Source organism: Rhamphochromis sp. 'chilingali', assembly GCF_963969265.1.
Source record: "Rhamphochromis sp. 'chilingali' genome assembly, chromosome: 17".
NCBI classification, from domain to species: Eukaryota; Metazoa; Chordata; class Actinopteri; order Cichliformes; family Cichlidae; genus Rhamphochromis; species Rhamphochromis sp. 'chilingali'.
This window is the reverse complement of record NC_137944.1, coordinates 25,202,186-25,229,479: the sequence shown is the minus strand read 5'-3', so window position 1 is coordinate 25,229,479 and position 27,294 is coordinate 25,202,186. Positions and strand designations below refer to the sequence as shown.

The 27,294-nt window shown below is 40.1% G+C and overlaps 2 protein-coding genes across 2 annotated transcripts; both read left to right on the top strand.

Moving 5' to 3' along the window:
* The first annotated feature begins 1,816 nt into the window (after positions 1 to 1,816).
* LOC308385135 (sialidase-1-like) lies at positions 1,817 to 10,209 on the top strand. The gene is made up of 8 exons (XM_080863916.1): positions 1,817 to 1,831; positions 2,201 to 2,435; positions 2,819 to 3,008; positions 3,961 to 4,223; positions 6,382 to 6,564; positions 6,972 to 7,191; positions 8,111 to 8,344; positions 8,936 to 10,209. Exons 2-7 carry the CDS (start codon positions 2,352 to 2,354, stop codon positions 8,329 to 8,331), a joined length of 1,161 nt encoding a protein of 386 aa, XP_080720042.1. The 5' UTR covers positions 1,817 to 1,831; positions 2,201 to 2,351; the 3' UTR covers positions 8,332 to 8,344; positions 8,936 to 10,209.
* Positions 10,210 to 11,782: 1,573 nt separating this feature from the next.
* Positions 11,783 to 23,505, top strand: neu1 (neuraminidase 1). The gene is made up of 6 exons (XM_080863915.1): positions 11,783 to 12,038; positions 14,492 to 14,681; positions 15,058 to 15,320; positions 18,404 to 18,586; positions 21,377 to 21,596; positions 22,380 to 23,505. The coding sequence occupies exons 1-6, from the start codon at positions 11,952 to 11,954 to the stop codon at positions 22,598 to 22,600; spliced, it is 1,164 nt and encodes a 387-aa protein (XP_080720041.1). The 5' UTR covers positions 11,783 to 11,951; the 3' UTR covers positions 22,601 to 23,505.
* Positions 23,506 to 27,294: the final 3,789 nt, after the last annotated feature.

Here is a 27,294-nt window from a genome sequence, read left to right as displayed (position 1 = left end):
CAAACTCCTCAAGATGGGTGGTGACCATAGTGGCCATTTTGAAGTCAGCCATCTTGGATACAACTTGTTGTTTGGAAGAGGGCCATGTGACACATCAAACTTATTGGTAATGTCACAAGAAAAACAATGGTTTGCTTGGTTTCAACATAACTTTATTCTTTCATGAGTTATTTACACGTTTCTGACCACTTATAAATTGTGTTCAATGTGCTGCCCTCTTCTCCCACTCTTCACACACTGATAGCAACACCGCAGGAGAAATGCCAGCACAGGCATCCAGTATCCGTAGTTGCAAGAAGCTAAAACTTCAGAACGACTGTTACACATTAACTCATAAGGTCCAAGGACCCCACTGTGGGTCAATATGGATTCACACGTGTGAAGATCTAAATATAATATCCCCAGACCAAGGCGTGCTAAATCACACAGAACAGAGAAAGGTCAGATCTTAACACAGTCCCAAAAGACATAAAAATTTGGACAATAAATCAGACATCTACAGCCACAGCACCCTGTGTATTAGTAATTTTTTCACATTTTACCTTTAAATGTGGCACCAGCTCCCTTAAAAGACAAACAGCACCTTCCACATCCACACAGGAGTGTCATGGCATTCATGTTTTTGGCAGTTTTAATAATTAAAAGTGCAATCAGCAGCTGTTCTGCTGCAGAATATGATAGAATATAAAGAGAGATGTATAATGTGCACTGACACTTAAGTGAGTATGCTAGTTTACTGATTTATATCTTAACCACCAGATTTCCCTCCGCCCCTCCTACTGAAAAACACCTCTAGGCACTCACAGTTTTTGAAAATGTTTTGTATCTTTTCAAGAAAAGGTTATATCGCACCAATAAGAGTCCTTCCTCACTGTAAAGGTTTAAAGTTTAAACTTTTTTCTCTGAAAACTGGATTTCCGCATGCAGCTTCCTACTAAGTTGAGTTGAGGTTTGGAGCTTCAGTAAATAGCACAAAAATCATTTTCTGCTCTAACTTTGCTTTTGTTTTGTTTTTTGGTCGTGTGTGTGTGTGTGTGTGTGTGTGTGTGTGTGTGTGTGTGTGTGTGTGTGTGTGTGTGTGTGTGTGTGCGTGCATGACAGGCGTCCGTGCTGTTTCTGCCCCCATGTGTATAAAAATGGTAAGTGCATGAAACCTTTTCCATGTTCTTATCTTTTGAATGGACATCTGAAATCGAAGAAAATTAGAATTACATGCTCAAAATTTACACACCAATGACATTTATTCCAAAAATAAAAACAAACAAACAAAAATATGTTTAATACTGTATAGAACGGTGGCTGGGAAGTGCAAATCACATTTACAACATCATCAACAAAATAACATTTCCAAAAACACTTTTACGTAAAAAACAAAAACAAAAAATGACAACAAAATAACATTTAAGAAAACACTTTAATAAGTCCGCAACAAATTAACAAGTCCGCAACAAGTCCGTTTGTTGAAATCCCGTGTTTAGCTGCTGCTTCTTCTTCTGCCGTCAACTTAAAGGCGCTTTACCGCCACCTGCTGGGCTGGAGTGTGGACCATGACGGTTTTAAGGCCTGGATATTTTCTTAAGAAAATCCCCGTGGCATTTAAAAATCTGAACTTCATTATCTCACCCATACTCTTTTGTAAAATCTCTTCAAACATTAACTGAACACTACTTCTGTGAAAAGCCCTTGTTTAGCTGACTACAAATCACTTTTCTGTACTACAAATAATGTAGTAAGCCTAATCGTTGAGTCACTTCCGGTATTTCAGACAATCCATTTCCGTCAAGAGCCACTTGTTAATTTGTTGCGGACTTGTTAAAGTGTTTTCCTAAATGTTAGTTTGTTGTCAATTCTTTTATTTGTTTGTTTATTTTTTTTTTTATGTAAAAGTGCTTTCGGAAACGTTATTTTGTTGTTGATGTTGTACATGTGATTTGCACTTCCCTGCTTCTCTGTAAAACATCTATAATATTAGTTTAACTATGAAACTCTTCCTTTAATTATTAAGGAAGGATGTGCAAAGATGTGTAAAACTGTACGACATGCACAATACAACCTTGAATACGTATTACCTTTTTTAAAAAAAAAGACATGATAAAAGTAACTGCATTATTTGCTTATGTAATGTAAATAACGATATTCTATAATCAGTCGTTAGGATTAAAAATTAAATCAAGTAAAGTTTCCTCTTTTATTTTGATAGGTGCTTTAGTCATGTGACCGTCTTTGTCATATGACTTATTGGGAAGATGTGTTGGTTAAAGAAGTAAGGCAAGATAAAAGAGAGGCTTTCGCGCGATCTTTGCTGTGTGTTTCTGTTCTGAAGAAGAAGAAATCCGAGAAGGAAGTCAAACATGGCAGCATGGCGGCTCTCTGCACTGTGGTTACTACTCTCTGCTTTGGCGTCTTCGTGTGTCCTCACCGTCAACCCTTCCCAGGTACAGTGCCTGTTATTACCTGCTTATTACCGGGTTATAGCAGCATGCTGAAGCCCTGCAGTGTGTGCGGTGGAGCTGGTGACGTGTTAGCTAAGGTTGGTTAGAGTGAAATCGATTCATTAAAGGTTAAATGTTAGGCTTTTTGTTTCTTTTTCTCTAGAACTTGCATGATTTGGGGATTTCTAAGGTATAAATAATTTTTAGGTAAATGTTGCAGTTGAATAAAATAAAATAATTTCCAAAACTCGAAGCACGATCACATGTTTGTGTGTTACATGACACCTAAAGTATGCTGAAGATGCTCTTGGCCAAACTGGTTTTGCCTGTAGATACTTCTCAGTCATCCCTGACTCTTTTTATCTGCCCTCCTCCCTGCTGTTCAGATTGATCCCCTGGTGTTTGAGGAGCAGCTCCTGTGGGTGAGTGGGTCCCAGGGCCAGGTGAATACCTACAGGATCCCGCTGCTCACCTTCACCCCCAAAGGAAGCCTGCTGGCGTTTTCAGAAGCCAGGAAGACTTCTTCTGCTGACCGTGGAGCGAAGTTCATTGCAATGCGGCGCTCCACAGACAAAGGCAAGACTCAGCTGAGTCAAACTAACAGCCTGTATACGTGCATTTGATCACAAGTCAGAGCAACACAGAGGGTCAAAACATGCAAAACTTCACTTTTAAACAAGACTGGGAAGTGGAAGCGCTGGGAAGAAAGGCAGACGTCAAAGCCAAATGCAAAAAATAATAAATAAATAAACAGATAAAGCTGTTAAAACACTTTTGCATCATTTTTGCTACATCTGTAACTTTTGTGCAAATTGTTTAGGTTTTTTTTTCTGGGGGGAAAAATCACGCTGATGATGTAGAAGTCTCAAAAACTAACATAAAAGAGGTATCAAATACAATACACTGGAAATGAGCAATCAGCTAATACCTGTCGTGAGCCATGACAGCATTTATTTTTTACCTCTGCTCAAGAGGTTGTGTTTTTGGTAGCATCATCGCTCTGTCTGTAGACACGATAGCTTAAAACGTTAAGAAGGATTTGTAGAAGAGCAGCACAGTCATGATTCATTTGTCCATCCCCCTGAAAACTCTGAAAACTGTCCCTGTGTTAACCTCATGTGCGATTAAAACAATTACGGTGCAGCGCGATGCAGAGACTCACACACCTGTCTCTGATGTTTGCCCTCTCTGTGGAGACCAGTTCAGTTAAGAGACATGTGCCATTATCATTAGCATCAGTCAGTTTTTGCAGCAGATATTTGGTTTTACAAATATTTTCAAAATTATGTCACACATGTCACAGTTTTAGCCCTGGTTTGTAGAAAAAAACAGCAATACAACAGCTTGATTGCATAAATTCTCGTGATTGAGCCCCAAACATAAAACTGAAATCTTGGTTTTAAAAGGAGAAAATGCACAAAATTAGTGGAAAATATAGACAAAAAAAATTCAGAGTTATAACACAACTGTTCCGTGAGTAGAAAGTTAAATTATAAAACGTCAAATTGAACAATTTATCATCTTCCAGGAGCCACCTGGTCCCCGACCAGCTTCATCGTCGATGACGGGATGAAGCCGGACGGCCTGAACTTAGGCTCCGTTGTGGTGGACGAGGAAGTGGGCTCAGTGATTCTGATCTACGACGTGTGCTTCTACCTCGACCACTGCAGCCCACCCAGCATCATGATGGTGGAGAGCCGGGACGACGGCCTCAGCTGGACCCCGCCCAGAAACCTCTCAGTTACGCTCGGGGTGAAGAAGTTCATTCCCGGGCCGGGCCTCGGCCTCCAGGTGAGAGAGAGTCATGTGACACTGAAGTGAGTGAACTTCTCAAGATGTAAAATGATTTCAATGACCTTTAAGCCAGATTCATTTTTATTTAGATCATGTGAATCCTGACAGCTCAGTATTTCCATGAAAGTCATAAAGTAAGATTTTACTGCGTGGCTTTCCACCTCTGTAATTATGTATAATTTTGCACGTGTGTGCAAACTTAGTGCACTGGTTTGGCAGTATGAATCTTTTATTGTCAGTGAAAAGAGTGTTTTTTGTGCATTAGAAGCACCAAGGCCCTTATTGAATCTGCTGATGGATCAGATCGTTAATCTTGATCAGTTTTCTGTGTAGAAGGAGAGCTGTCCTGCACTGCTTTATTATCTCTGTGTAGAAACACTTTCATGTGTGCAAAAGGCTGCATTGCTGTGAATTTAGCAGCTAGCTTTAACAAAAGGAACTGATGAGCCTGGAGGTTAAGTGATGGAACAGTTTGGAGCTGGTTCTCGATTCCTGTCTCTTTTTTTTATCCTGTCCAAATTAAAGAAGTGAGAGCAGAGATCCTCATAGCTTCAAGCTCAGACAGAAAATGGTCAGTATAGCACCTGAAAGTGCAACAGTTTGGCACAACAGGGTTTAAATCCCTCATGGAGAACCAGTTCATTACAAATGAACTTAGTGTTATAAACTGAGCTGCCTGGTTTTGTTTTTGATGCCATATCACAGCCTCTCTCAGGCGCGTTGTTCGTCTTTTCTTGTTGAGGTCAAATGATCCACCATGTGAAAGTGCCGACATGTATTCAGCCTCGGCGTCACAAGCTGAAACTCACCGACCATGTGCACGCCTGACCTCGTGATGCCACGTGTATCATATTCCATACAAGCTATTCTCAGTTTCTGTGACCTCAACATTGTCATAGACAGATTAGTTTTTCCTGAAAATGCAGAATCAGTTACACAAAAATGCCTGATGTTGCAAGAATTGTCACGGTTCTGGTTCATTTTGACCCAGCGTTTTCAGTTCTCTGAGATTTTTGTATAATGTCGAGTTCATTAGTGATTTATTTCCATGGTTCCTAGGTTTTGATCCCTTGCCCCTCGTGTTTCTCTGTGCCCCCTCTGTTCTGTGTTTAGTTTTCTCTGCCCGTGTGTTCCCTCTGTGTAAAGTCCATGTTTCTTGGTCTGTGTCTTCGAATGTGTGAGTTTCCTGTTTTATTCTGAAGGTCTCTGTCTCATATGAGTGTTTTCAGCTTTACGTCTGTGTAAAGTTTATTCCTCCCAGTTTAGATTATCTTTTGTTCCGTTTTGCCATTCTCTCCTTGTGTTTTATTTTGCAATAAACCTCCTTCGTATCTCAGCGAGTGCCTGCTCTTGGGTCCTCATTTATTTCCCCACACAGTTAGCCATGACAAGAATGATGCAAATTTAAACTCATATATGCAAACTAATATTTTTTCTTTAAAAAAAAATACTTTTCTGGTAAAGATTTAATAGTTCACAGGTGATCAACAGGTGTTACTGCTGTTAATGTAAAAAAACAACAACTATATTTGGCGTTTATACGTTTTAAGATATAGTTTGTGGCTTGTTAGTTTTTATTCTAGAAAGGACAGAAGAAAGAAACCAGGAAAGCTATGGGAAAAATTCAAACCTGGGCCTAAGGAATAACCTTATCACATATGGTTTACCTGCTGTACCAGCGCCCAGTTTGAACTCGAGTGCTTTTATTGCTCTAATTCAGAGGGAATAAAAAAAATCTACTTCTTGGCTTACTGCTTTTTTGCTCTACTTAAAATGTAAGTGACCTGTATCTCTAAAGCAGATAGATTTGGAAAAGATTTTGATGACTTTAAACAATTTTCACAGTTAAAGCATAATAAAAAAAGACTTAAAAACTGAAACAAGAACCTAAACAAGGAACAAATACTTGAGGTTGCAGGAGAGCACAAAAACAACAACATGCATAATAAACCCCCCCCCCCCAGATTCATTCAGTCATTACTTTTCAGTTTAAAGCCTCGGTGAACCCAAAAGGTTTGCTTTTTAAATAGAAACCTTTAGGTGTTTAGTGATCTACTCAGATGTAATACTATGCACTGATAAGAATTATAACAGAGGTCACGATGCTGACTCTGATCACCATCTTTCTTCCTGTTTTGTCTGCTCTGGACTACAGAAACGCTTCAATCCTGCAAAGGGGAGGTTGGTGGTTTGCGGTCACGGGACGCTGAACGGCGACGGTGTTTTCTGCATCCTGAGCGACGACCACGGGGAAACCTGGTACAACGGTGCGGCGCTGAAAAGTATCCCCTACAACCACAAGAAGAAACCACAAGACTTTAACCCTGATGAGTGCCAGGTAAGAGGTATCCAGGAAAATGTGTCACTGGGATTAAAAATGTCTTTTTTTGACAATGATCCAACAGACACACAGCTACCACACAGCACAAACAAGTAAACACTATGATGATGTAAAAGAACATATAAAGAATATAAAAAGGTTAAGTTTTAAATTGATTTCAGTGTGACTTTAAGAGAAATCACATTTACCAAAGCAGTATTTTCACATTCCTATAAAACTGGATGAAACTTCCACATAGTTACCTGCTTTGCCAGTTTCAGTTCCTTCTGTAGATTCTATGAACTGGCATCATAGTAAAAGAGAAGTTCATAAAATGTGATATCACTAAAGCTAGGTCTGTGCAGTGACACACACAAGCATTAACACAAGCATTTAGTCTTTTCTCTCCGTCTCTTCTTCTCCAGCCCATTGAGTTGACTGACGGCACCATCGCCATCAACGTGCGGAACCAGAACAGATACCACTGTCAGTGTCGCATTGTGGTGCACAGCTATGATGGAGGGTTGACCCTGCCCTTGGAGGGCCTGATCTTTGACGAGGCACTGGTGGATCCTGTAGTGGCAGCTGGAACTCTGCAAAAAGAGGGCGTGATCTACTTCACCAACCCCTGCAACGAGGAAAAGAGTGAGAAGCGCTAAACTCTAGTAAACAAAGCACTTTAATTCTGTAGAAGCACAGTTTCTAGTTTTGTATGCAGTACTTTTGTTTATTTTAAGTAAAGATATAGTTACACTGATCTCTCCTCATACGAAATGTTCAGCTTTCACACAGTTTTTTTATACTCTTGTCTCTGTATGATGTCAAAGAGAGCAGTTAGCTCAAAGGACAGAAAGGGAGGTAAAATGTCTTGTTTCTAATAGTAGATGAACTGAAGGGCTGCACAAAGGCCCAAATAAAATAAAGAACGATTGTTTTGATGAGTAATTCTCTTCCAGAGTTTAATAATCAAAATATGGAGCCGATAATGAGGATAAGTCCTCTTCCAGTGAACATACACTGTTCAAAAACACTAATGGAGCACAATCTTGAAGAATGTCAGTAGACTCATTTTGTAGTGCTCTGGCAGTTGCACAAAGGAGCAGAGACTACGTCCCTGCCTAGCTCCTCATGTAACCTCCCCTGTCTCCTGGTATCTCCTCCACACTCTTGAGACTGTACTGGGTGGCACAGCAAACCTTCTTGTGGCACATATGGATGTGTCACTGAACTATCTGTGCAACCAGAGTACCAATAGTGAGAAGGACACTAACACAGAGCAACACTACAGAAAAATCAGAAAGGATGGATAAGGCGAGAGCAATGGTCTTTGCAAAAGTACTCCCTTTTTTGGTAGTTTGTCTCCTCGTTGCCTCTCATGTTGTCACTTTAATTTGCACCAAAGCAGCCGAAATAGATTCACAATGGTTTATGCTCTCTAAGTGGAGAGATTGAGATACGATGATCGAGGATTCCCTTAATGCTTTTTTTAATTGAACTGAAAACTCTCTAAGATTTATGTTATAAAGTTGGGTGATCGAGTAAATAACCTCATAATCTCCCTCAGGAGTGAACCTAACCTTGAAATGGTCGCTGACAAACGGCAAATCTTGGGAGAAGGAAGCCATGCAGATATGGGCGGGACCGAGCGGCTATTCCTGCATCACTTCACTGGACAGCGGTTCTGCAGAGGACCGCAAGTACATCTTTGTCATCTACGAGAAAGGCCACAATCAGTATTTCGAGACTGTCTCGTTCGCCAAGATCCACCTGTATAGTGGCCATTAAAGCAGACGAGAAGGTAGGTAGAAAATGTCAGAAAATATTATTAAATCCTTTACTTAAACATCCAAAAGTTCATGAAGTACATCTAATGTGTCCTTGCACTTAGATAAGAAAAGCACGTACATGGCTATTTGCACAAAAATAAATATAACCTTTTAAAATGTTCCAGTGAAATCAGAGAGCGCACTTCGAGTATTTAAAGTTCAGTGTGAAGTTAAAATGGCCTGTGACCTGTTGTTGTAATTACTGTGTTTAAATGTAATCAAAGAGCAGAGGTAAGCAGGCAGCGTTTGCAAGAGAACCCTCGAAATAAACATAAATGTTGCTCTCTTCTGTTAACTGAGGAGGACCGTGCGACTTTTCATGTAAGATGCACTGTGCAAAAATTAGTAAGAGAAGAAAATTACGCTTGATACATGGCAGCACGCTGCGATGATCAAAATCAAGACGCTTCGGGTGGCAGAAGAAGCATCCATTTAAACTATATCACCCCAACACGCAGAGACAAAGTTGTCGATGAGAAGCCGGGTTTACGTCTGTTCATTTGTTGTCTTATGCAGAACAGTGTGAACTGTCTAACAATATTTACACCTGTTTTCTTTCTCAGATTGAAACACTGCAAGAAAACTAAGAGGGTTTTTTAATCCATCGAATTTCTCAGGAACGCAAAGAGACTTTAAAAACGAATTTTATGATGTCAAAAAAATGGAGAGACAAGGATCTGCACAATGAATGTCACGCTATTTTTGATTAAAAATCTTTTTTTTAAATTTTTTTTTCTATCCTTTACATTTTCCAAAGCTGATGTATGTCACAGCTCTTATGTGTGTTTTGGTAAATAGCTGCAGAGCCACAATATTCTGACAGACTCCTGACCTCACACAGGAATGATGAAGCAAGAGATGCTGAAAAAACTACCACCCTTTCTTTTCTGAGCTACCTTTCTGATATATCATTGAAATGACGGTAAAACTGACACAGTCATAGACATCTGGCTTTAACCAGGCCACGACGCATGCACAGTGTTGCCAAAATCTAGAGCTGCATAGAGACGAAGTGAAAATGCAGTTAAAAGTCCACAATTTATGCGCACCTTCACATTTTTCAAAGCTGCGGGCCAAATGGAGTCTGTGCCAGTCTGATTCTAGCCCCCGGACCTTATCTTTGACACCCCTGGTGTAGTCACATAAGTGAACTTCTTAAATATACAAGATGCCTCAAATTCTGAAATCAGTTCTCCTCTTAGAAAACTGATGTAAAATATTAAATTCAGGTACTTGTGTGATCGAATGTGTGAAAAAAACAAGGTGCTTAATGTAACCAAAGGAATTATATTTAGATTTTTATAGAAAATGCTGCATTTTTTTTTTTACCTGTGGGTTTTAAATGTCCAGCTGAGTCCATTAGATCTGCTGTAATAATAATAATAGTTTCCTTGTGTACTGTAATTGCATTAAGCAACACTTTTCTGGTCTTACTGACCACTCTGAGCACTTTAAAATACAAGTCGGGTACATTAAATGTGCGGTAGCTGATTTTCTTCCTTGTAATGAAATTGTTCTTGTTTCTGTTTCTATGATGGAAAATGTCACTTTATGTTTTTCTCTGAGTGCCTGTTTGATATAAATATGGCTCTAATGTAGGAAAGAATTTCCTTTTTTCACAGTTTTAAATTGTAAAATGTTTATTACTTTTATTTTCCAACATACTTCTGCTTTTATTGTTTATTCAGGGATTTAGTTGGGATGTGAAAACACGGGGAGGATCTTTACTAATCAGCTGTACGGCAAATCAACAAATAAACTGTTTCATGAAGTTGTACATGTGAAGTTGGATTTTTTAAATATTATTTTAAATAAAATCTTCTTTTTACTTTCTGCATTTTTCTGCATCATTTTTGCAAAGTGAGTTTTTAATCTGAGTGGTTTACATTTACCTGTGTGTGTTTGTGTGTGAATGATGTAATAAAACTGTGTTTGTATGTAAGGAGAATATGTTGTCGTTTTAGTTATCTATTGTAAATGTCCAGTTGGGTTAAGGATGGCTACTATTTATAGAATAAATAAACGATCCTGATCATTGCAAGCATAGAAAAAAAGTCATAGATCTACAATTTAACCCTTAAAATATGCTGTTTATTGGCCAACCACACAGGGAAATGCATCCACATGACACTGTATTATGCAGAATTGTCATGGTCTCCGTGCCTGCCCGGTCGGCCCCACAAGGCTACATTTGCTGTTTCTGTTCTCTCCCTCTCTGCCTGGACGGAGCTCACTGTGGGCTCCCGCCCTTGGCCCACACACACACCTGACAACAATCACCTGTCATCACCGGGAGCACTATTTGAGGCTGGAACACAGATCCTCTCGTCGCTGGAGGATTGTACTACTGACGTTAGTGTTCTCACAGCTCCTGTGGACTTGTGCTTCATAATTCGTGATTTGTGATTAGTTGGTGACTTTCCTTCTCTTCTGCCTCAGATCTCTCTCCCCCCCCCGGACCTGCGTCCTCCCTGCCGTGTGAACGTGTGTGAGTGTGAGCAAAGAAGACGTGAGCGAGTGTGAGAGAGCTACCCTGTGATTCCCCGGAGTTTTAGATCCCTTCCCTGTACATACATTGCACTGGCACTGTAAATAAACTACACCTTGGAGACACCTAACCGCTCTGCGTTTGAGTCCCTGTAACCAGATCGTGACAAGAATATATAAACTTTATGTTTTATATGTATCTAAATCTTTATGCATACACTCTTTGAATAAAATCTAAAGAACAGTTTGAAGGAGGGTCATTAGTGCCCACTGAGCTGATGTTTGCAGCTTCACTAGTTAAATGTAAAGGATTGTTTTCTGCAGCTGATTTGAGTTTTTTGGTCTGTGGTTCTGTGGTGTGTATGTGCACGATTTCATGATTATCTCTGTACAGCACACTTTAGATTGCCTGACGTCTGTGCTATTTTCATGATATTCTGCCACAGTTTGGATAAAAGTAATAAGTGCATCCATTCTGCTGTATTGTGAATAGAGATATGATAATTTAGTGCATAAGTAAATTTGAATTAGATGCACATATTTACGCACGGACGGTATTTCCGGATGTATATTCGAGAAAAAACTGAGCCAAGACGATATAGATGTAAGTCCTGCTGATCCATCAGCTATATTAATAATTAATTAAAAATGTCACAACACGTGTAATATTATGTATTTGCAATTTTATACATGTATTTACACCACTTGCATACAGGCTTTCTTGTAGACTCAATAAAATATAGCAATTAAAGTGAAAAGTAACATTTTCAAAATAGTCCAAATAAAAAAATAATAATAATTATAATAATAAATTTCTAATAGTTAATAAAGGGCTATAGAAAACATGTCAGGTTAAATACCATTAAATCCGAAGTAGGCAACGAGTGACGTTAGTCATGTGACTCCCACCTTGGGTCATATGACTCACAGGGGCAGGCCTTTCGGTATATGAAGTAGAGGAGAGAATTTTATCCCTACTACTCTTTTTGTTTCTGTTTTTGCGGACTTATTTCGACACTTTCTTTCCTCACTCGCTTCTTTGTGTCTGCCGGAGTGAAGAAGAAGAAGAAGAAGTTACGAGAAAGAGCCAACATGGCAGCAGGAAGCCGGCTCGCTGCTCTTTGGCTACAGCTCTTTGTTGTGGTGTCTTGCTGTGTTTCTAACGTCAGCCCTCAGCAGGTACAGTAGCCCGCAATTATCTGCTTAGTGTCTCTTCATAACAGCATGCTAAGTGCTCGGCATGAATTTCTGAGCAATAATGTGACAGCGGATGTCTGTGCTGAAACTACAACTTTAGAAGATGGACTACAAACATGCACTTTACTTTCATTCAGGTCATATAACAGTGCAAAGACGTTCAATGACTGTAGTAAAATCATCATCCATCACTTATCTAGTTTAGCGCGGTTGTTTTCTGGGTGGAGAGTAATCTAAAGGCAAGCAACCCAACAGTGGATATAACCAGGGGTTAAAGTGGGATTTGGCAGTTGGGGGAACTTGAAGTTTTCTGTGTTTGCGCATGTAGTTTAGTTTCTTTGTCGCCTATTGCCCCGCATTTCTTAGGGTTATTGCTCTTCGCGGATTCAGCCTGCTGCTGAATACAAACTGCAACTAACAAACTAAATGTGTGACAAACAGTTTGTGTGGGACGCGTTAACAATGCTGGGATTAAAGCAGATATATTACATTTGAATGAAACTTGCCCATCTCTCTTGCTAAGTAAACACCATAAGAAGTTTGTTCTTGTGGCCTCATGAGATAGTCTGCATTCTCTGTTATTTCACTGTTATTTGGGCTGCTGCTCTCTCTGGTAACAGACCATTTTTAGCCAGTTATGACACACACACACATCACTTCGAACCATTTCCTCTCGTGTGACACTTTAAAGTCACACTAACAAAAAAAAAAAAGACAGTAACTCTGTTTCTCAAAATATACTGCTGCTTCATTTTCTCTATGGTAGTTTCCATCATATTTAAAAGCCTTTTTGTCTTATTGGTGAGTTGTAACTTTGACTGATGGGCATAGCGTTAGACAGGATAACCTTCACATGCATTGGGAGTCTGCAGGAGTCTCCATGGACTATGATTACAGATGACATTGTGATCTGTAGTGAGAGTACTAAGCATGTGGAAGAGACTCTGGAGAGGTGCAGGCATGCTCTGGAGAGAAGAATTAAACTGTTACTAGACCTGCTATGACGTATGGTTTGAAGACGTATGTGCTGACAAAACGACAGGTGCAGCTGAAGATGTTAACATTTTTGTTCAAAATGACCAGGATTAGAAATGAGCACATCAGAGGGAGAGCTCAGGTTTAGAGACCTGCCAAACCAGGACGTCGACAAGGGAGCCCACAGAGCAGGTTCACAAATGATGTGAAGCAGGACATGCAGAGGGAGTTGCTAAGGATAGGGTGAGATGGAGGCAGATATGAAATGCTGAGCTGTTGTGACCCCTGAAAGAACAAGTTTCTACAGTACTGATGTTACATGAATCATCATTGCTGCTTTTAAACCTTAAAGCTAGGGTAAAGGTGGAATTTGGTAAGTGTTACTAAAGAAAGGCTTACATTCGTATTGATTGTTCCTACCAAAACCCTTCTAGAAGCAACATGTGTCACTTAGTCATATGCATATGGACATTTATTTTAATGCATTATCAAAATTAACTCTAATTTCAGCTGAGTATATTATTGCATGGCCAGAACTTTATGTCGAATCCTATGAAAAAACTTAAAACCATAATTCCCACGTAAATGTCTGCTGTCTATCTGTCTTATGGCTTTGTTGACCTGCATTAGTGCACCATGCAGCTGTAAACCATACAACACAGTATACACTTTTAATAACATGTTAGAACTATCAGAGGATAGTCTTCAGATATTAGATAATCAGATAACTTCAGCTGCACATCCTGTACAGATCCACTGCCTGATTTTAAAATCTGGCATGCACTAGGACGTGGTATGTAAGCTTTAAATTTCCAGTTTATCTGTTACAGTCTTTACCCTTCAAAATAATCTCTCATCTTCTCCTGACCTGTCTGTCAGTGTGAAATCATATTCACTTTTGTGCTCCTGGAAAATACTGCAGCTCTACCCTTAGCTAACAGATGTATTAATATTCAAACTGCACAGAAACAGTTTGTGTTTTTGGTGATAGAAGTTGAGATGTTTGAAATGTTGAATTTAACTTACTTGACATATTAAAAAAACAGAAGGAGGAAGCTCCTCGCTTCAGTGGAGTTGGTGCACGACAGGGCCATGTGATGACTTTAATTGCCTTCATAGTCATAGCTGAAAGGACTGTCAGGCTGCACCACATGAAAAATGAACTGATTTAGACTATTCTGTACCAGATTACCTATCAGGTTGAATTATTTATTTATTTTAGGTGCCAGGATGCCACTTTAGACCTTTGATAATAGTTTCTAGTGGCTGAAGGACACAAAATCGCTTCCTTAAAGGAAAAGCAAGATCACCTGATTTTCTTTTCATTTCCTAAACTCAAAGCCAGATCACATGTTTGTCTGTTACATGACACCTGAAGCATGCTGAAAATGCTCCTGCCTACAGATAATTCACAAATATCTCTTCCCTCTCTTTTACCTTCCCTTCTCCCCGCTGTTCAGATCGACCCCCTGGTGTTTGAGGAGCAGCTGCTGTGGGTGAGCGGAGCCCAGGGTCAGGTGAACACTTACAGGATCCCGCTGCTCACCTTCACCCCCAAAGGAAGCCTGCTGGCGTTTGCAGAAGCCAGGAAGTCTTCTTCTTCTGACATTGGAGCGAAATTCTTTGCTTTGCGGCGCTCCACAGACAAAGGCAAGACCACTGCAAGAGATAGACAGTCACACAAAACTTACAGTGTGTCAGAAAACAGTCAGCAGTCACATGGGCGCAAATGAGGAGAGTTTATCGCTTCTGAATGAATGTCTGGGAGTGTATGTCATTGTTAGCATCAACCATAATTGATATTTTGAGTAGATGTTTGGTTTTATTTATATTTACCTTTTTTTTTTTTTTTTTAACATTTCATACCTTGAAACTGGATCAACGAGTTCTACGCAGTGTTCAAACAGACTGATGATATAAATTCTGCTGACTGAGCCTTGAAATAAAAGTAAAAATCACAAAAGCACAAAAAACAGGTCACGTTTTCTCTGCTTCATCTCCTCCTCTTCCTCTATCATCTCTCTAGGAGCCACCTGGTCCCCGACCACCTTTATTATCGATGACGGGGCGGCACCGGATGGCATAAACCTGGGCTCTGTTGTGGTGGACGAGGAAGTGGGCTCAGTGATTCTGATCTACTCAGTGTGCTTCCACCACTACCACTGTAGCCCGGCCAGCATCATGATGGTGGAGAGCCGGGATGACGGCCTCAGCTGGACCCCGCCCAGAAACCTCTCGGTTACGCTCGGCGTGAAGAACTTTGCTCCCGGGCCGGGCCTCGGCCTCCAGGTGAGAGAACAAGACATGTGACACTGAAGTGAGAGAACTTTTCAAGCTGTAAAATGAGCTAAAATGTAAGTGAAACGACCTTTAAGCTGGATTTATTTTTATTGTGATCATGAGCTCCTGGGTGCTCAGCAATTCCCATCACAGAGTCACGATTCAAGATGTTAAAGTGAGATTTTCCAGGCAGATTTCTCTGTGGCTATAATGTAAATTTGGTTCCTGTTCCTGAAATCTTGCTCCATGCATCTGTTTTCCACCTCTGTAATTATGCTCTGAAGAGGTTTAGGTGTAATGTGCAAAAACTAATTTGCATTAAATTAGCATTAAGAATATTCTTTTGATGCTTAGCAAAAAGAGTGATTGTGTGTTCATGCATTAGAAGCCACAAGCCTTTTATTGATCCTACTTGTAGACTACATTCTTTATCAATCTGACTCCCTATCTGTCAATAGAAAATTGTACTTAGTAGTCAGTATAATCCTTTAATGATATAAGTTTGCATATGGTAGAATACTGCATGTAATCATTAGTGTTTAGAAGTATATAGTTGGTGGCATATTGAAAGAATGTCTCATCCTAGGGGGTCTGTGACATTCCAGGGTGTTCTGGCGTTCACCCCCACATCCTGGGAGTATGGGAGAGGTTGTACCTTGTCTTATTGTTTTACGGTAGGATTAACGTAGCTATGTCAGTTTTAGTCTAAGTGCTTTTTTACATATAGATGAACTGTTGGATTTTCCAGACCAGCAGGTTAAGGGAAGTTGTTTATGGGGTCACACTCTGACTGACACACACACACACACACACACACACACACACACACACACACACACACACACACACACACACACACACACACACACACACACACTCCAATGTGACTCGGGTACAAAAGCACTGGTTTGAGTTTGACATCAGAGTTTTGCAATGTGCAGCTGTCATAAAAACAGGCCAGCTTTAATAAAAAGGAAAAAAAAAAGAAGTCATGAGCTCAGAAGATAAAGGATTACTGAGGATTGCACTGGTTCGTGATTGCTGTCTCTTTTATTATTCTGTCCAGATTAGAGAAACGACACCTGGCTTTGTTCTTGTTTCATTTCAGACAAAAAGGGGTCAGTAGTAGCAGCTGAAAGTATATAAACCTCTCACAGAGCGTTAGTTTATTAAAATGGACTCAGAATCAGATGCAAACGGAGCTTCTTGTTGTTGCATTTGATGCACAGTATGTCTTAGTTGTGGTCTAACGATTGTACTTGAGTATTTTTCAGTTACCTGTAATTGTAATCAAAATACCTCACACTGACATGACTTCCTTAAATACTTTCATTAATCCTAAACAGGGAAGCAATACTTAAATCAGACATAAATAAGAAAGGCATCAGTGGAAGATAAAGTGTACATGTTGGGATGTTTGTGTCTTTACTAAATGTCTAAATATACTATGAATCACCTCAGTGGCTGAGCAGTTGGGATCCTAAGTGTGAAACCCGAACGTGTAGCATAAATTCGTAACCATGAATGCTCCCTAAAACTATAATGGGGTTTCCAGAACAATGAGAAGTATGAAAAATGTTCAGTTGAAATGTCACTTTTTCCCCTTGCATGCCTCTGAGAGGTCAGAGTAAGGCTGTCGATGATGAAAGGGTCCTAACTGTGTGAAGTGAAGTGAGCTGGAAGTGCTGAAGTATTATTTCGTTAAGCAGAGGATACACTGGTCTACCTTTTTATGAAATAAAAATAGATAATAGAATCCCAATTAATGCCGTAACCTGCTGATATGTTTTGAACCTTCACTGAAACATTATGTTAAGTGCGAGGTGAACTATAAACGCTGCTGTAATAAAATCTGCTTCTTATGATGTTGTTGCCTTCCCTAGAACATGCAGATTCATTTTTTAATTTTTTTATTATTATTATGAGCTACAGTCATGTGAAAAACTAAGTACACTCTGTGATTCAGTAGCTTGTAGCACCACTGTTTGACTTTATGACTCAATGACTGTAAGGTGCTCAGGTCCTGTGGCTAGGTGCTCCAGCGCCGTGCCTGACAGCTGGTATGAGGTGTTTGTGCTGATATGCTGTGTTTGGTTGTCAGGTGGTGCTGTGCACGATGAACAAACAGCTCCGCTTTGGCCTCGTCTGTCCAAAGGACATTGTTCCAGGAGTCAGCGCGACTCTGCAAACCTAAGCTGTGCTTTCATGTTCTTTTTAGAGAAGACAGGCTTTCTCCTTGTAACCCTTCCAAACAAGCTGTGCTTGTTCAGTCTTTTTCTAAACGAACATTAACTGTAACATTTAATTTGCTAGATGAGGCCTGCTGAGTCTGAGATGTAGCTCTCAGGGATTTTTATCCAGCTTCTCCCAGCATTTAACCATCTGACCTTGGGGTGAATTCGCTGGGACGTCCAGTCCTGGGAAGATCAGCAGCTGTCCTGAATGTTTTCCACTTTTGAGTCAACTTCAAATTGTTTGGAAACCCAGACTGATGGGCAGCAGCAGTTGCTCCTCTGAGATCATCGCTGGTGTTAACACACACATGAATGCTCCAGACAAGCAAACCTCTGCTTGCATAGAGGTGCTCAGCTCACACACAGGAATATTAAAGCTGGTTTATAAAAGAAAAAGTTAGAGCATAATGTAAGGCACTGCAAGTGTAACAGCACCGATATTCAGTAAATGAACCTCTTTGTTTTTGTGTGAGCTATATTTATACTTGCCTTTCTAATATGGACTTTATTCAATTGAATTTAACCAGATGCATAGCTTTATTTTCAGCTTTGAATGCATTTAATCCAGACAGTAATGTCTGCAGCTGCTTGTTTCTCTCCACAGTCTATATCAATCTTTAAGAGCTGTTATGTTTGTGGATATTACACCTTTTTAATCAGTAATATGACACAAAACAGTATCTGTAAAAAAAATAAATAAATTATTTGAACACAGCTCACTCGTTTAATTCCTCTCCTCTTTGTTTTCTCTGACTTCTCAGCTCACCAACCGTGTTTAAACATTAAAAAAATACTAAATGATGATAACCAACAGCTGCATCCCTGAACTGTTTTTTGTTTGTGTCTTTTGGACTACAGAAGCGCTTCAATCCTGCAAAGGGGAGGTTGGTGGTTTGCGGTCATGGGACACTGGAGGGCGACGGTGTTTTCTGCATCCTGAGCGACGACCACGGACAAACCTGGTACAACGGTGCAGCGCTGAAAAGCATCCCCTACAACCAGAAGAAAAAAGCGCAGGACTTCAACCCTGATGAGTGCCAGGTATGTTTGCTGGTGCCGTCGGTCAGTTAGAGATTACAGTTAGAGCCATTAGTATTTGAACAGTTACAGAGTTTTTTTGTCATTTCCACAATTAAATTAACTTTGTTGTCGACATTAGCGGAAAACTTTCTTTGGTTCACCATGCTGCAGATCAATTCATAATCAATCCATAATAAAAATACTGGTAATTATTCATACAATAATAACTACATACACACCTTTTTTCTACCTAGTGGCATCAGAATAAAGAGGACGTTCTCAGACAGCAACAACAGAACGGCGTTTTTAAGACGCCAGTGTGATACAGATTATCTAATGAGGTTTGTTGTCAACCAACAGCAGTTCTGACAATGCTGCCCAGTTTGTTTCTATCTGCCACACTCGGGTTACCATCCCAGATGGAGATATTGAAGCTGACATACACCAAAAAAATAATGTTTTTGTTGACTTTTAACTTTTTAACTTCCTAAAAAAAAAAAAACTCTGACTAGCTTTCTTGTTGATGACATCAATATTTTCCATAAATCATACTTCCCATAAATCTTGTCATCTTGTCCTCAGACGCTTGAAGCTTTTACTGACTTAAACAGACTGATCAGAAAGTGAAAAACCTGTTTTTTGAGCCTGTGTAATTCAAGGCGTTTCCCTTTGTCAGCATTAATCAGCAAATAACAAGATTTACACCAATCCTCAAATCTACATACCTGAGCAAAATAATCAGACTTAAAATTACCATTAAAGAAACCAACAAACAGCCATAACATCAGCAAATGTTAAACATTTTCACATTCCATATCCTGTATTTGCATATCATTTATATAAACATAACAGTGGTGATCAAACATCATTCAGCTTTAGATTACTCTGTTTGTATCCTTAGAGATTGAAGAGATTGAGATTGAAACTCGCTATGCAACGGCTGTGAGTCATCAAGTGAAAGTTAACTAGCCAACCGCTGTAACTGCCTGACATACAGAGAAGCTGGGTTCAGCTGTGGCTCACCAGTCAGCCTGTAATTTAACATTGTGCCTGAGTGAGCTTCTGTTTTTTTACACATAAATATCCAGACCACCAAGGAAAAGGACAAAACAGACTTGGTGAAAGCGGGATAAAGTCATCATGGTTTTGTGGAAGAAAGAACGTTTCCTCAAGCAGGACAGTTGCTGGTGCCTTCTGTGCTCACAGCTTCACAGTTTGTTTGCCTCAAAGTTCAGTTTTGAATCAATAATTGTTCCAAGATGTTTATCAGACTCAAGACGTTATACCACCTGGCCCTTTATAGCTGTGACCTGTTGTGTGTGAGAACATTTCCTAAAATCAGACCAATCAGTGATTAACATCTTTTGACATTTTTTAACTGAAGAGAGGACTCAACGTGCCATTTAACAGAATCATGAGGCTGGCCTCCTGCAACTGACTAACAATAACAGAGTCATCTGCATACTTTAGCACAGTGCTGTTTCATACCTACTCTAGCACATGTTTGTGTACAGGTCAGCAGGTCAGGTCAGAAGGCCACGTGCTTTTACTCGTTCCAAAGACATAATGCAAACTCTGAGATGATAGAGCTTTCTCGGCTCCAGAATTGTGGAAGGATTTATCATCGCACATCAGGTGATCTCCTTCACTTACTTGCTTTATAAATAAAGTGGTACAGGATAAATAATACCAGAGTTTCACTACACTACTACGATGGATTTAAAAGTGCAGACTTTCAGCTTAATTCACGATTACAAAACGATTAACTGTTTATAAATGATGGCCCTTTTTATGCACAGTCCCCCATTTCAGACGCTCAAACACGATAGGAAAAATTAACATAAGGATTGTTTTTAATGCTTTTAATAACGACTCCTTGAAGTCAAGGACATCACCGAATGTTGCATTTCCTCCTTTAATATGCTCTGTCAGTCCTTTACTGCAGATGGTTTCCTTCCTTGCGGCTTATTTGAGGCTTTTTCTACATTCACTTTTCTATTTAATAACTGAAACGCGTGCCGTGTTTGGTTGGATCAGGTGACTCGCTTGGCCTATGAGGAATATCCAGTTTCTTGTGAAATTCTTGAGTGTGGTTTGCAGTTTGCTTCTGTCAGCAGTCACATCATCAATAAACACTGGTGACTCTGTTTCATTGGCAGCCGTAAATTTCCATGTCATAATATTGTTTCCATCATGTTTGACACATGATGTGGTTTGCTTTGGATCATGAACAGTTCCTTTCTTTCTCCATTCTGTATCTTCCCATCATTCTGGTATCAGTTAATCTTGGTTTAATTTCTTCAACCAATATATTCCAAACCTGTGGAGGCTCTATTAGTTGTTTTTATGGAAAAGTATAATTTGGTCTTCTTGTTCTTGAGTGTAACTAATGATTTGAATCTTCTGATAGACCTACGTTAAACAGCCACTTCTCTCTTGTCTTTGGAAATGTTTATGTGGAGTTTTAAAATGACTTTGTTTTGCTTGCATTACAGAAAATTATCAAGTGGTTCTTGGGGAAAAGTCACACTTGTAGCAGCAAAAATAAAGTTTGGTGGTTATTAAGTTAAAGGGGAGTTAGCATTAGTTTATTTAGTGACATTATGAGAAAGCGTGAATGCTCATAGTGCACTGTTGTGAAGTGTGGTTCTGCCCTCTAGTGGACAGAAAGTTGTTGTTTTTGTCTTTAACTTCAGTGTAGATTCTCCCATTTATTTTATTCAGTGCAGTTATATGAAGGCATCCCTATTACAATTGTAATTATAATCTTTCACCTTTGATACACTCTTTTCTCCGTCTGTTCTTCTGCAGCCAATTGAGTTGACTGACGGGACCATCGCCATCAACGTCCGGAACCAGAACAACTACCACTGCCGGTGCCGCATTGTGGTGCACAGCTATGATGGAGGGTTGACCCTGCCCTTAGAAGGCCTGATTTTTGACGAGGCACTGGTGGATCCTGTAGTGGCAGCCGGAGCTCTGCAAAAAGAGGGCGTGATCTACTTCACCAACCCCTCCAATGAGCAAAAGAGTAAGAAACACGAGCACTAAGCTTTTTCATCTCTGTGTAAGACTAGCAAAAAGTTAGTTTTGTGTATTAAGAATGTTACTCTTTATGTATTCTGTATGCCATTCTAGTGAGAAATGCTAATATGAAACATGGTGATCTCTGCTCCCGTTTCTACTCTTGGCTCATATCAGTTGCATTAGTTATAATTATTAAATATTCATGTCCTGTTACCCCAAAAATGTCCACCCAGTTAGTTCCTGAGTAAATTTAGTATTCACTAATAAATTTAATTTAATATTTGGTTACTTTGGCCACTTTTAGTGTTTTCCTTTACGGCACAATAACTACTTTATATTCTTATGGAATCCAATGATAATTAAGTTTATTTCAGCTCCCCTAACTTATCTGGTTTGTTTTTACTGTAGCTCTATAAATCATGGCAACTTTCCACTTTTTTATGAACTGTATTCACATATGAGCTAAAGTACAAGCTCAGTAAAGCTTCATAAAAAAGTGACTTTCACCTTATTTCGGTTTCAATTTGAACTGAAAGTAAACACAGAAATCTGATGCTACGCAGTGATCCATGCACGCCAGTTTGAGGCAAACTTTCTGGCAGAAAATGATACCATGATGCAATGCTGTAATCAGATAGATTGACCTTGTTTCCCTGAATCTTTGCAGTACAGGTGGAAACTGCTTAATCAGCACAAAACACAGAGTCTCACTGATGAGAAAAAACCCAGGTTGAAATGATCCTGATTAAGTTGAGTGGATAAATAAGTGATGCTTTATCTCCTTCAGGAGTGAATCTAACCCTGAAATGGTCGCTGACAAACGGCATGTCTTGGGAGAACAAAGCTGTCCAGATATGGGCGGGTCCGAGCGGCTACTCCAGTATGACATCACTGGACAGCGCCTCTGTAGAAGACCGCAAGTACATCTTTGTCATCTACGAGAAGGGCCAGAAAGACTATTTCGAGACTGTCTCGTTCACCAAGATCCACCTGTATGGTGGTCGTTAAGAGCACACGAGGACGTAGGTAGAGCAAAGTCAGACATGAACTATGGTGCAAACTAAACATAAATAACTTATCTGTTTTGTCTCAGATTTAAACACTTAAGGGAAAAAAGAAAACCGGAAGAGGGTTTTTTTTTTTTTTTTTTAATCCATCATCTTTCTCAGGAAGATAAACAGACTCATTCTAGGATATCACGAAAATGGAGAAAGAAGAATCTGCACGCACACATTTTGTGATTACGCCATCAAAAAATATTTTTCTCTGATTTAATCCTTCTGTCCTTTACATTTTTCAAAGGGGGTTTAAATCACGTGTTTGTAACCCTTTAATTTTATTTGCCAAGTAACTACACAGCTGCAAAATTCGGGCAGAGAAATATGTCAAAGCAGGAAATGCTGAAGATTGTTTTACAGACGGGGTACATAGTTTACAAAAAGCTGATTGTTAAGTATTTTGTAAACCTAATTGTTTTGGGACAGAAAAAAAACTAATGTTTGAGTGTGTGAAAGTGAAAATTACTTTTGAACCACTATAGATGCAACAGTTTTTTCTTTTACTATCATAAAGTTTGCTGTGAATTCATGCTGATTGAAATCAGTTCTACCTTTAGAAAACTTGTAATTGTGTAAAATAATGGCCTAAAAAAGCAAAACCTTTTTTTAAAAGATATATATTTTCACTTATAAATTCTCTTTAATTGTTTCTTTGAGGTTTAAATAATTGTTTCATATACATGTGTGGAAGAATGTGTGAATGAAAAGGTGCCTAACGTAACCCAAAATGTCTTTGTTTGTATTTATGGAGCGGAAGCGGAGTTATTTTATTTGTATATTTTAAATGTCAGATTATGACCAAATGTCCTTTGTCTGTAGTTGCTTGGCGGATAAATGAATCTGTGCTGTAATGGATTTTCCTTCTTGTCACATTGTCCTTGTTTTTATGGATTTGATTGTGGAAAACACACTTTTTATGTCTGAAATGAAAATAAAAGGGAGGGACTGATTTAAACCACAGTTGAAGGCAAAAAATGTCACGTCATGTTTTTCTCTATACGTCTTTCTGATACAACTCTAATATAAGGGAAAAAACTCATTTTTTTCAGTTTTAAGTTGTAAAATATTTACTGCTTTTATTTTGAAACTTACTTTACATTAGAATGAAAATCAGTGTGCTGAGTTTTCCAAAAGAAAGAACATTTAGTTGGGATATGAATATCAGAATCAGAATACTTTATTGATCCCTGGGGGAAATTAGTTTTTGTTACAGTGCTCCATTTTAAACCAACATTAAGACAAGACGGACAATACGCTAACTAAGAATAGTACAATATATACATATATATACATACATACATACATAAGTCACTTATAAATAAATAGTTGGAAAAGAAACATGTGTAGCTGTAGCAGCAAACAGTGTGTTAAGTGGATGCGATGTACAGGGAGATGGCCACAGGCAGGAATGATTTCCTGTGTCGTTCAGTGGTGCTTTTCGGTAATCTCAGTCTCTCACTGAACGAGCTCCTGTGACTGACCAACATGTCATGGAGTGGGTGGGAGGTGTTATCCAACATTGTCTTTATCTTGGACAGCATCCGCCTCTCCGACACCACCTTGAGGGAGTCCAGCTCCATCCCCACAACATTGCTGGCCTTACGGATCAGTTTATTAAGTCTGTTGGCATCTGCGACCCTCAGCCTGCTCCCCCAGCATGCAACAGCATAGAGGATCGCACTGGCCACAACAGACTCATAGAAAATCCTCAGCATTTTCTGGCAGATGTTGAAGGACCTCAGTCGCCTCAAAAAATAGAGACGACTCTGGCCCTTCCTGTAAAGTGCTGTGGTGTTTTTAGCCCAGTCCAGTTTATTGTCAATGTGTACTCCAAGGTATTTATAGTCCTCCACAATGTCAACACTGACCCCCTGGATTGAAACGGGTCAAGTGTTTCCTGGTCTTCCTGAAGTCCACGATCAGTTCCTTGGTCTTTGCCACGTTGAGCTTCAGATGATTCTGCTCACACCACGTGACAAAGGAGTCGACCACAGCCCGGTACTCTGTCTCATCATCCCTGCTGATGCATCCAACCACCGCAGAGTCATCAGAAAACTTCTGAAGATGGCAGGTCTCTGTGCAGTGGCTGAAGTCTGTGGTGTAGAGGGTGAAGAGGAAGGGGGAGAGGACAGTCCCCTGTGGTGCCCCTGTGTTGCTAATCACCTTGTCAGACACACACTGTGGGAGACGTACATATTGTGGTCTTCCTGTCAGGTAATCAACAATCCAGGACACCAGAGAAGCATCCACCTGCATCGCTGCTAACTTATCACCCAGGAGGGTCGGCCTGATGGTGTTGAAAGCACTGGAAAAGTCAAAAAACATGACCCTCACAGTGCTCGCCGGCTGGTCCAGATGGGTGTAGACACGATTGAGCAGGTAGATGATGGCGTCCTCTGTTCCGAGACGAGGCTGATAAGCGAACTGAAGGGGATCCAGATGTGGTCTTACTATGGGTCGTAGCTGGTCCAGGATGAGCCTTTCCAGGGTCTTCATGATGTGGGAGGTCAGTGCCACGGGCCTGTAATCCTGGGGGCCACTGGGACGAGGCGTCTTTGGTACAGGGACGAGGCATGATGTCTTCCACATCACCGGGACCCTCTGCAGACTCAGACTCAGCATAAACAGTTTATGAAAGACTCCACACAGCTGGGGGGCACAGGTCTTGAGGACAAGGGGACTCACTCCGTCTGGTCCAGCAGACTTGCCTGAGTGAAGTCTCCTCATTTGCATCTCAACCTGGTATTGAGTGAAGGTGATGGGTGGGGGAGGGGTGTCAGGAATCTCACAGGAGGCAACATGTGAAGAGAGAGGCTGGCACAGTGGTGTGGCTCTGGATTCCAGGCTGACTGCAGGTGAGGTTGTGGGGGTGGGAGCAGACACTGTGGTGTCGAATCTATTGAAAAACAGATTCAACTCGTCGGCTCTATTCTCACCTCCCTCAGCTCCCCTGCTGTTGGTTGGCCTGAATCCAGTGATGGTCTTCATGCCCCTCCACACCTCTCTCATGCTGTTCTGCTGGAGTTTCCACTCCAGCTTCCTCCTGTAATTGTCCTTAGCCTCTCTGATCTTGTCCTTTAGTAACACCTGGATCTTCCTCACCTCCTCTTTGTTGCCCCCTCTGAAAGCCCTCTTCTTGTTGTTGAGGAGGGCTTTGATGTCCTTAGTCACCCACGGCTTGTTATTTGGGTAACAATGAACAGTCTGAGCTGGAACAATGGAGTCGGTGCAGAAAGTTATGTAGCCTGTGATACACTCAGTAAGCCCATTGATGTCCTCGGCGTGAGGCTCACAGAGTGTTTCCCAGTCGGTCACCTCGAAACAGCCCTGTAGTTCCGCTATTGCCTCCTCTGACCACCTCCTAACAGTCCTGGTGGTCACAGGTTCCCTCCTCACAATTGGCACATAGCGGGGGGTGAGGTGAATCAGGTTATGATCTGACCTACCAAGTGGGGGGAGGGAGGAGGAGCTGTATGCATCCTTGACGTTAGCATACAGTAAGTCTAAAGTTTTCTCTCCCCTGGTGGGACAGTCCACATATTGTTTGAATGTTGGTAGTGTATTGTCCAGTGATACATGGTTGAAGTCACCCGAGATCACAATAAAGGCACTCGGGTGCTGAGTCTGTAGCCGAGCTATGGCAGAGTGGATAGTGTCACATGCAGCTGTGGGGTTAGCAGAGGGGGGAACATAGACAGCCACCAAGATGACAATGATCAGCAGTTAGGCATATCAACAGGTTAACATATTTTGCATTTTAATAGAATGTAGTTTAAAAAAAATAGATTAATTATGAATCGCCTTTTGAAAGTCACAATTGAGTCATGAGGTAAAAAAATATGTTGCAAATGTCACGCCAACGTCAATTTTTCTGACATGTTTTTGTTTACGCTTGGAAAAAGTAAATTCAAATACACATATAGGTCTTTATTTCATACACTTATAGTCAATATTCATGCAAATTAGTGCATATATGGAAAATTAAATCATAACATTTTATAAAACTTACAAAAAAAAGACATCTCTGTGTAAGTAATCAGCTGTAGACTTTTACTGGCAATCTTTTTGTTTTAAAAAAATAAGTGGCTCCATAGGCATGACTGGAATTTCACACTGCAAATTATCTATCTATCTATAGTACAACCAAAAGTCTGGAGCCAGTCCTCATTTCTTCTCATTTCTTTATGTAGTCTTCAGGAATGGCTTTCCAGTCTTCTCAAAGGTCAGTGCCTGCCTTTTATTGTATTTTCTGTCAGGATGATCAATAACATTGAGGTCAATCCATGACTGATAAGTGCTTAACAAACAAACAAACAAACAAACAAACAAACAAACAAACAAACAAACAAACAAACAAACAAACAAACATTCCTCTGAAAATGGTCAGGTACAAAGACTGGACTGAAAATGAGTGAAAAAGCAGCCAATGGCCAAAGGAAAACTTTGAAAGATGTTCAGAAAGACTGGAGAAGTATAGTTCAAGACCACTTTAAAAAACAAGGACTGGCTCCTTCAAAGGTAATATAAAGAAACATGGCTCAAAGTCTTTGCACAGAGGTGGAAAAGTTTTAATTTTGTGTCTTTTAGCATTTTTATTTTCTATTATTATTATTATTTATTTATTTATGAAGTGATAAATACATT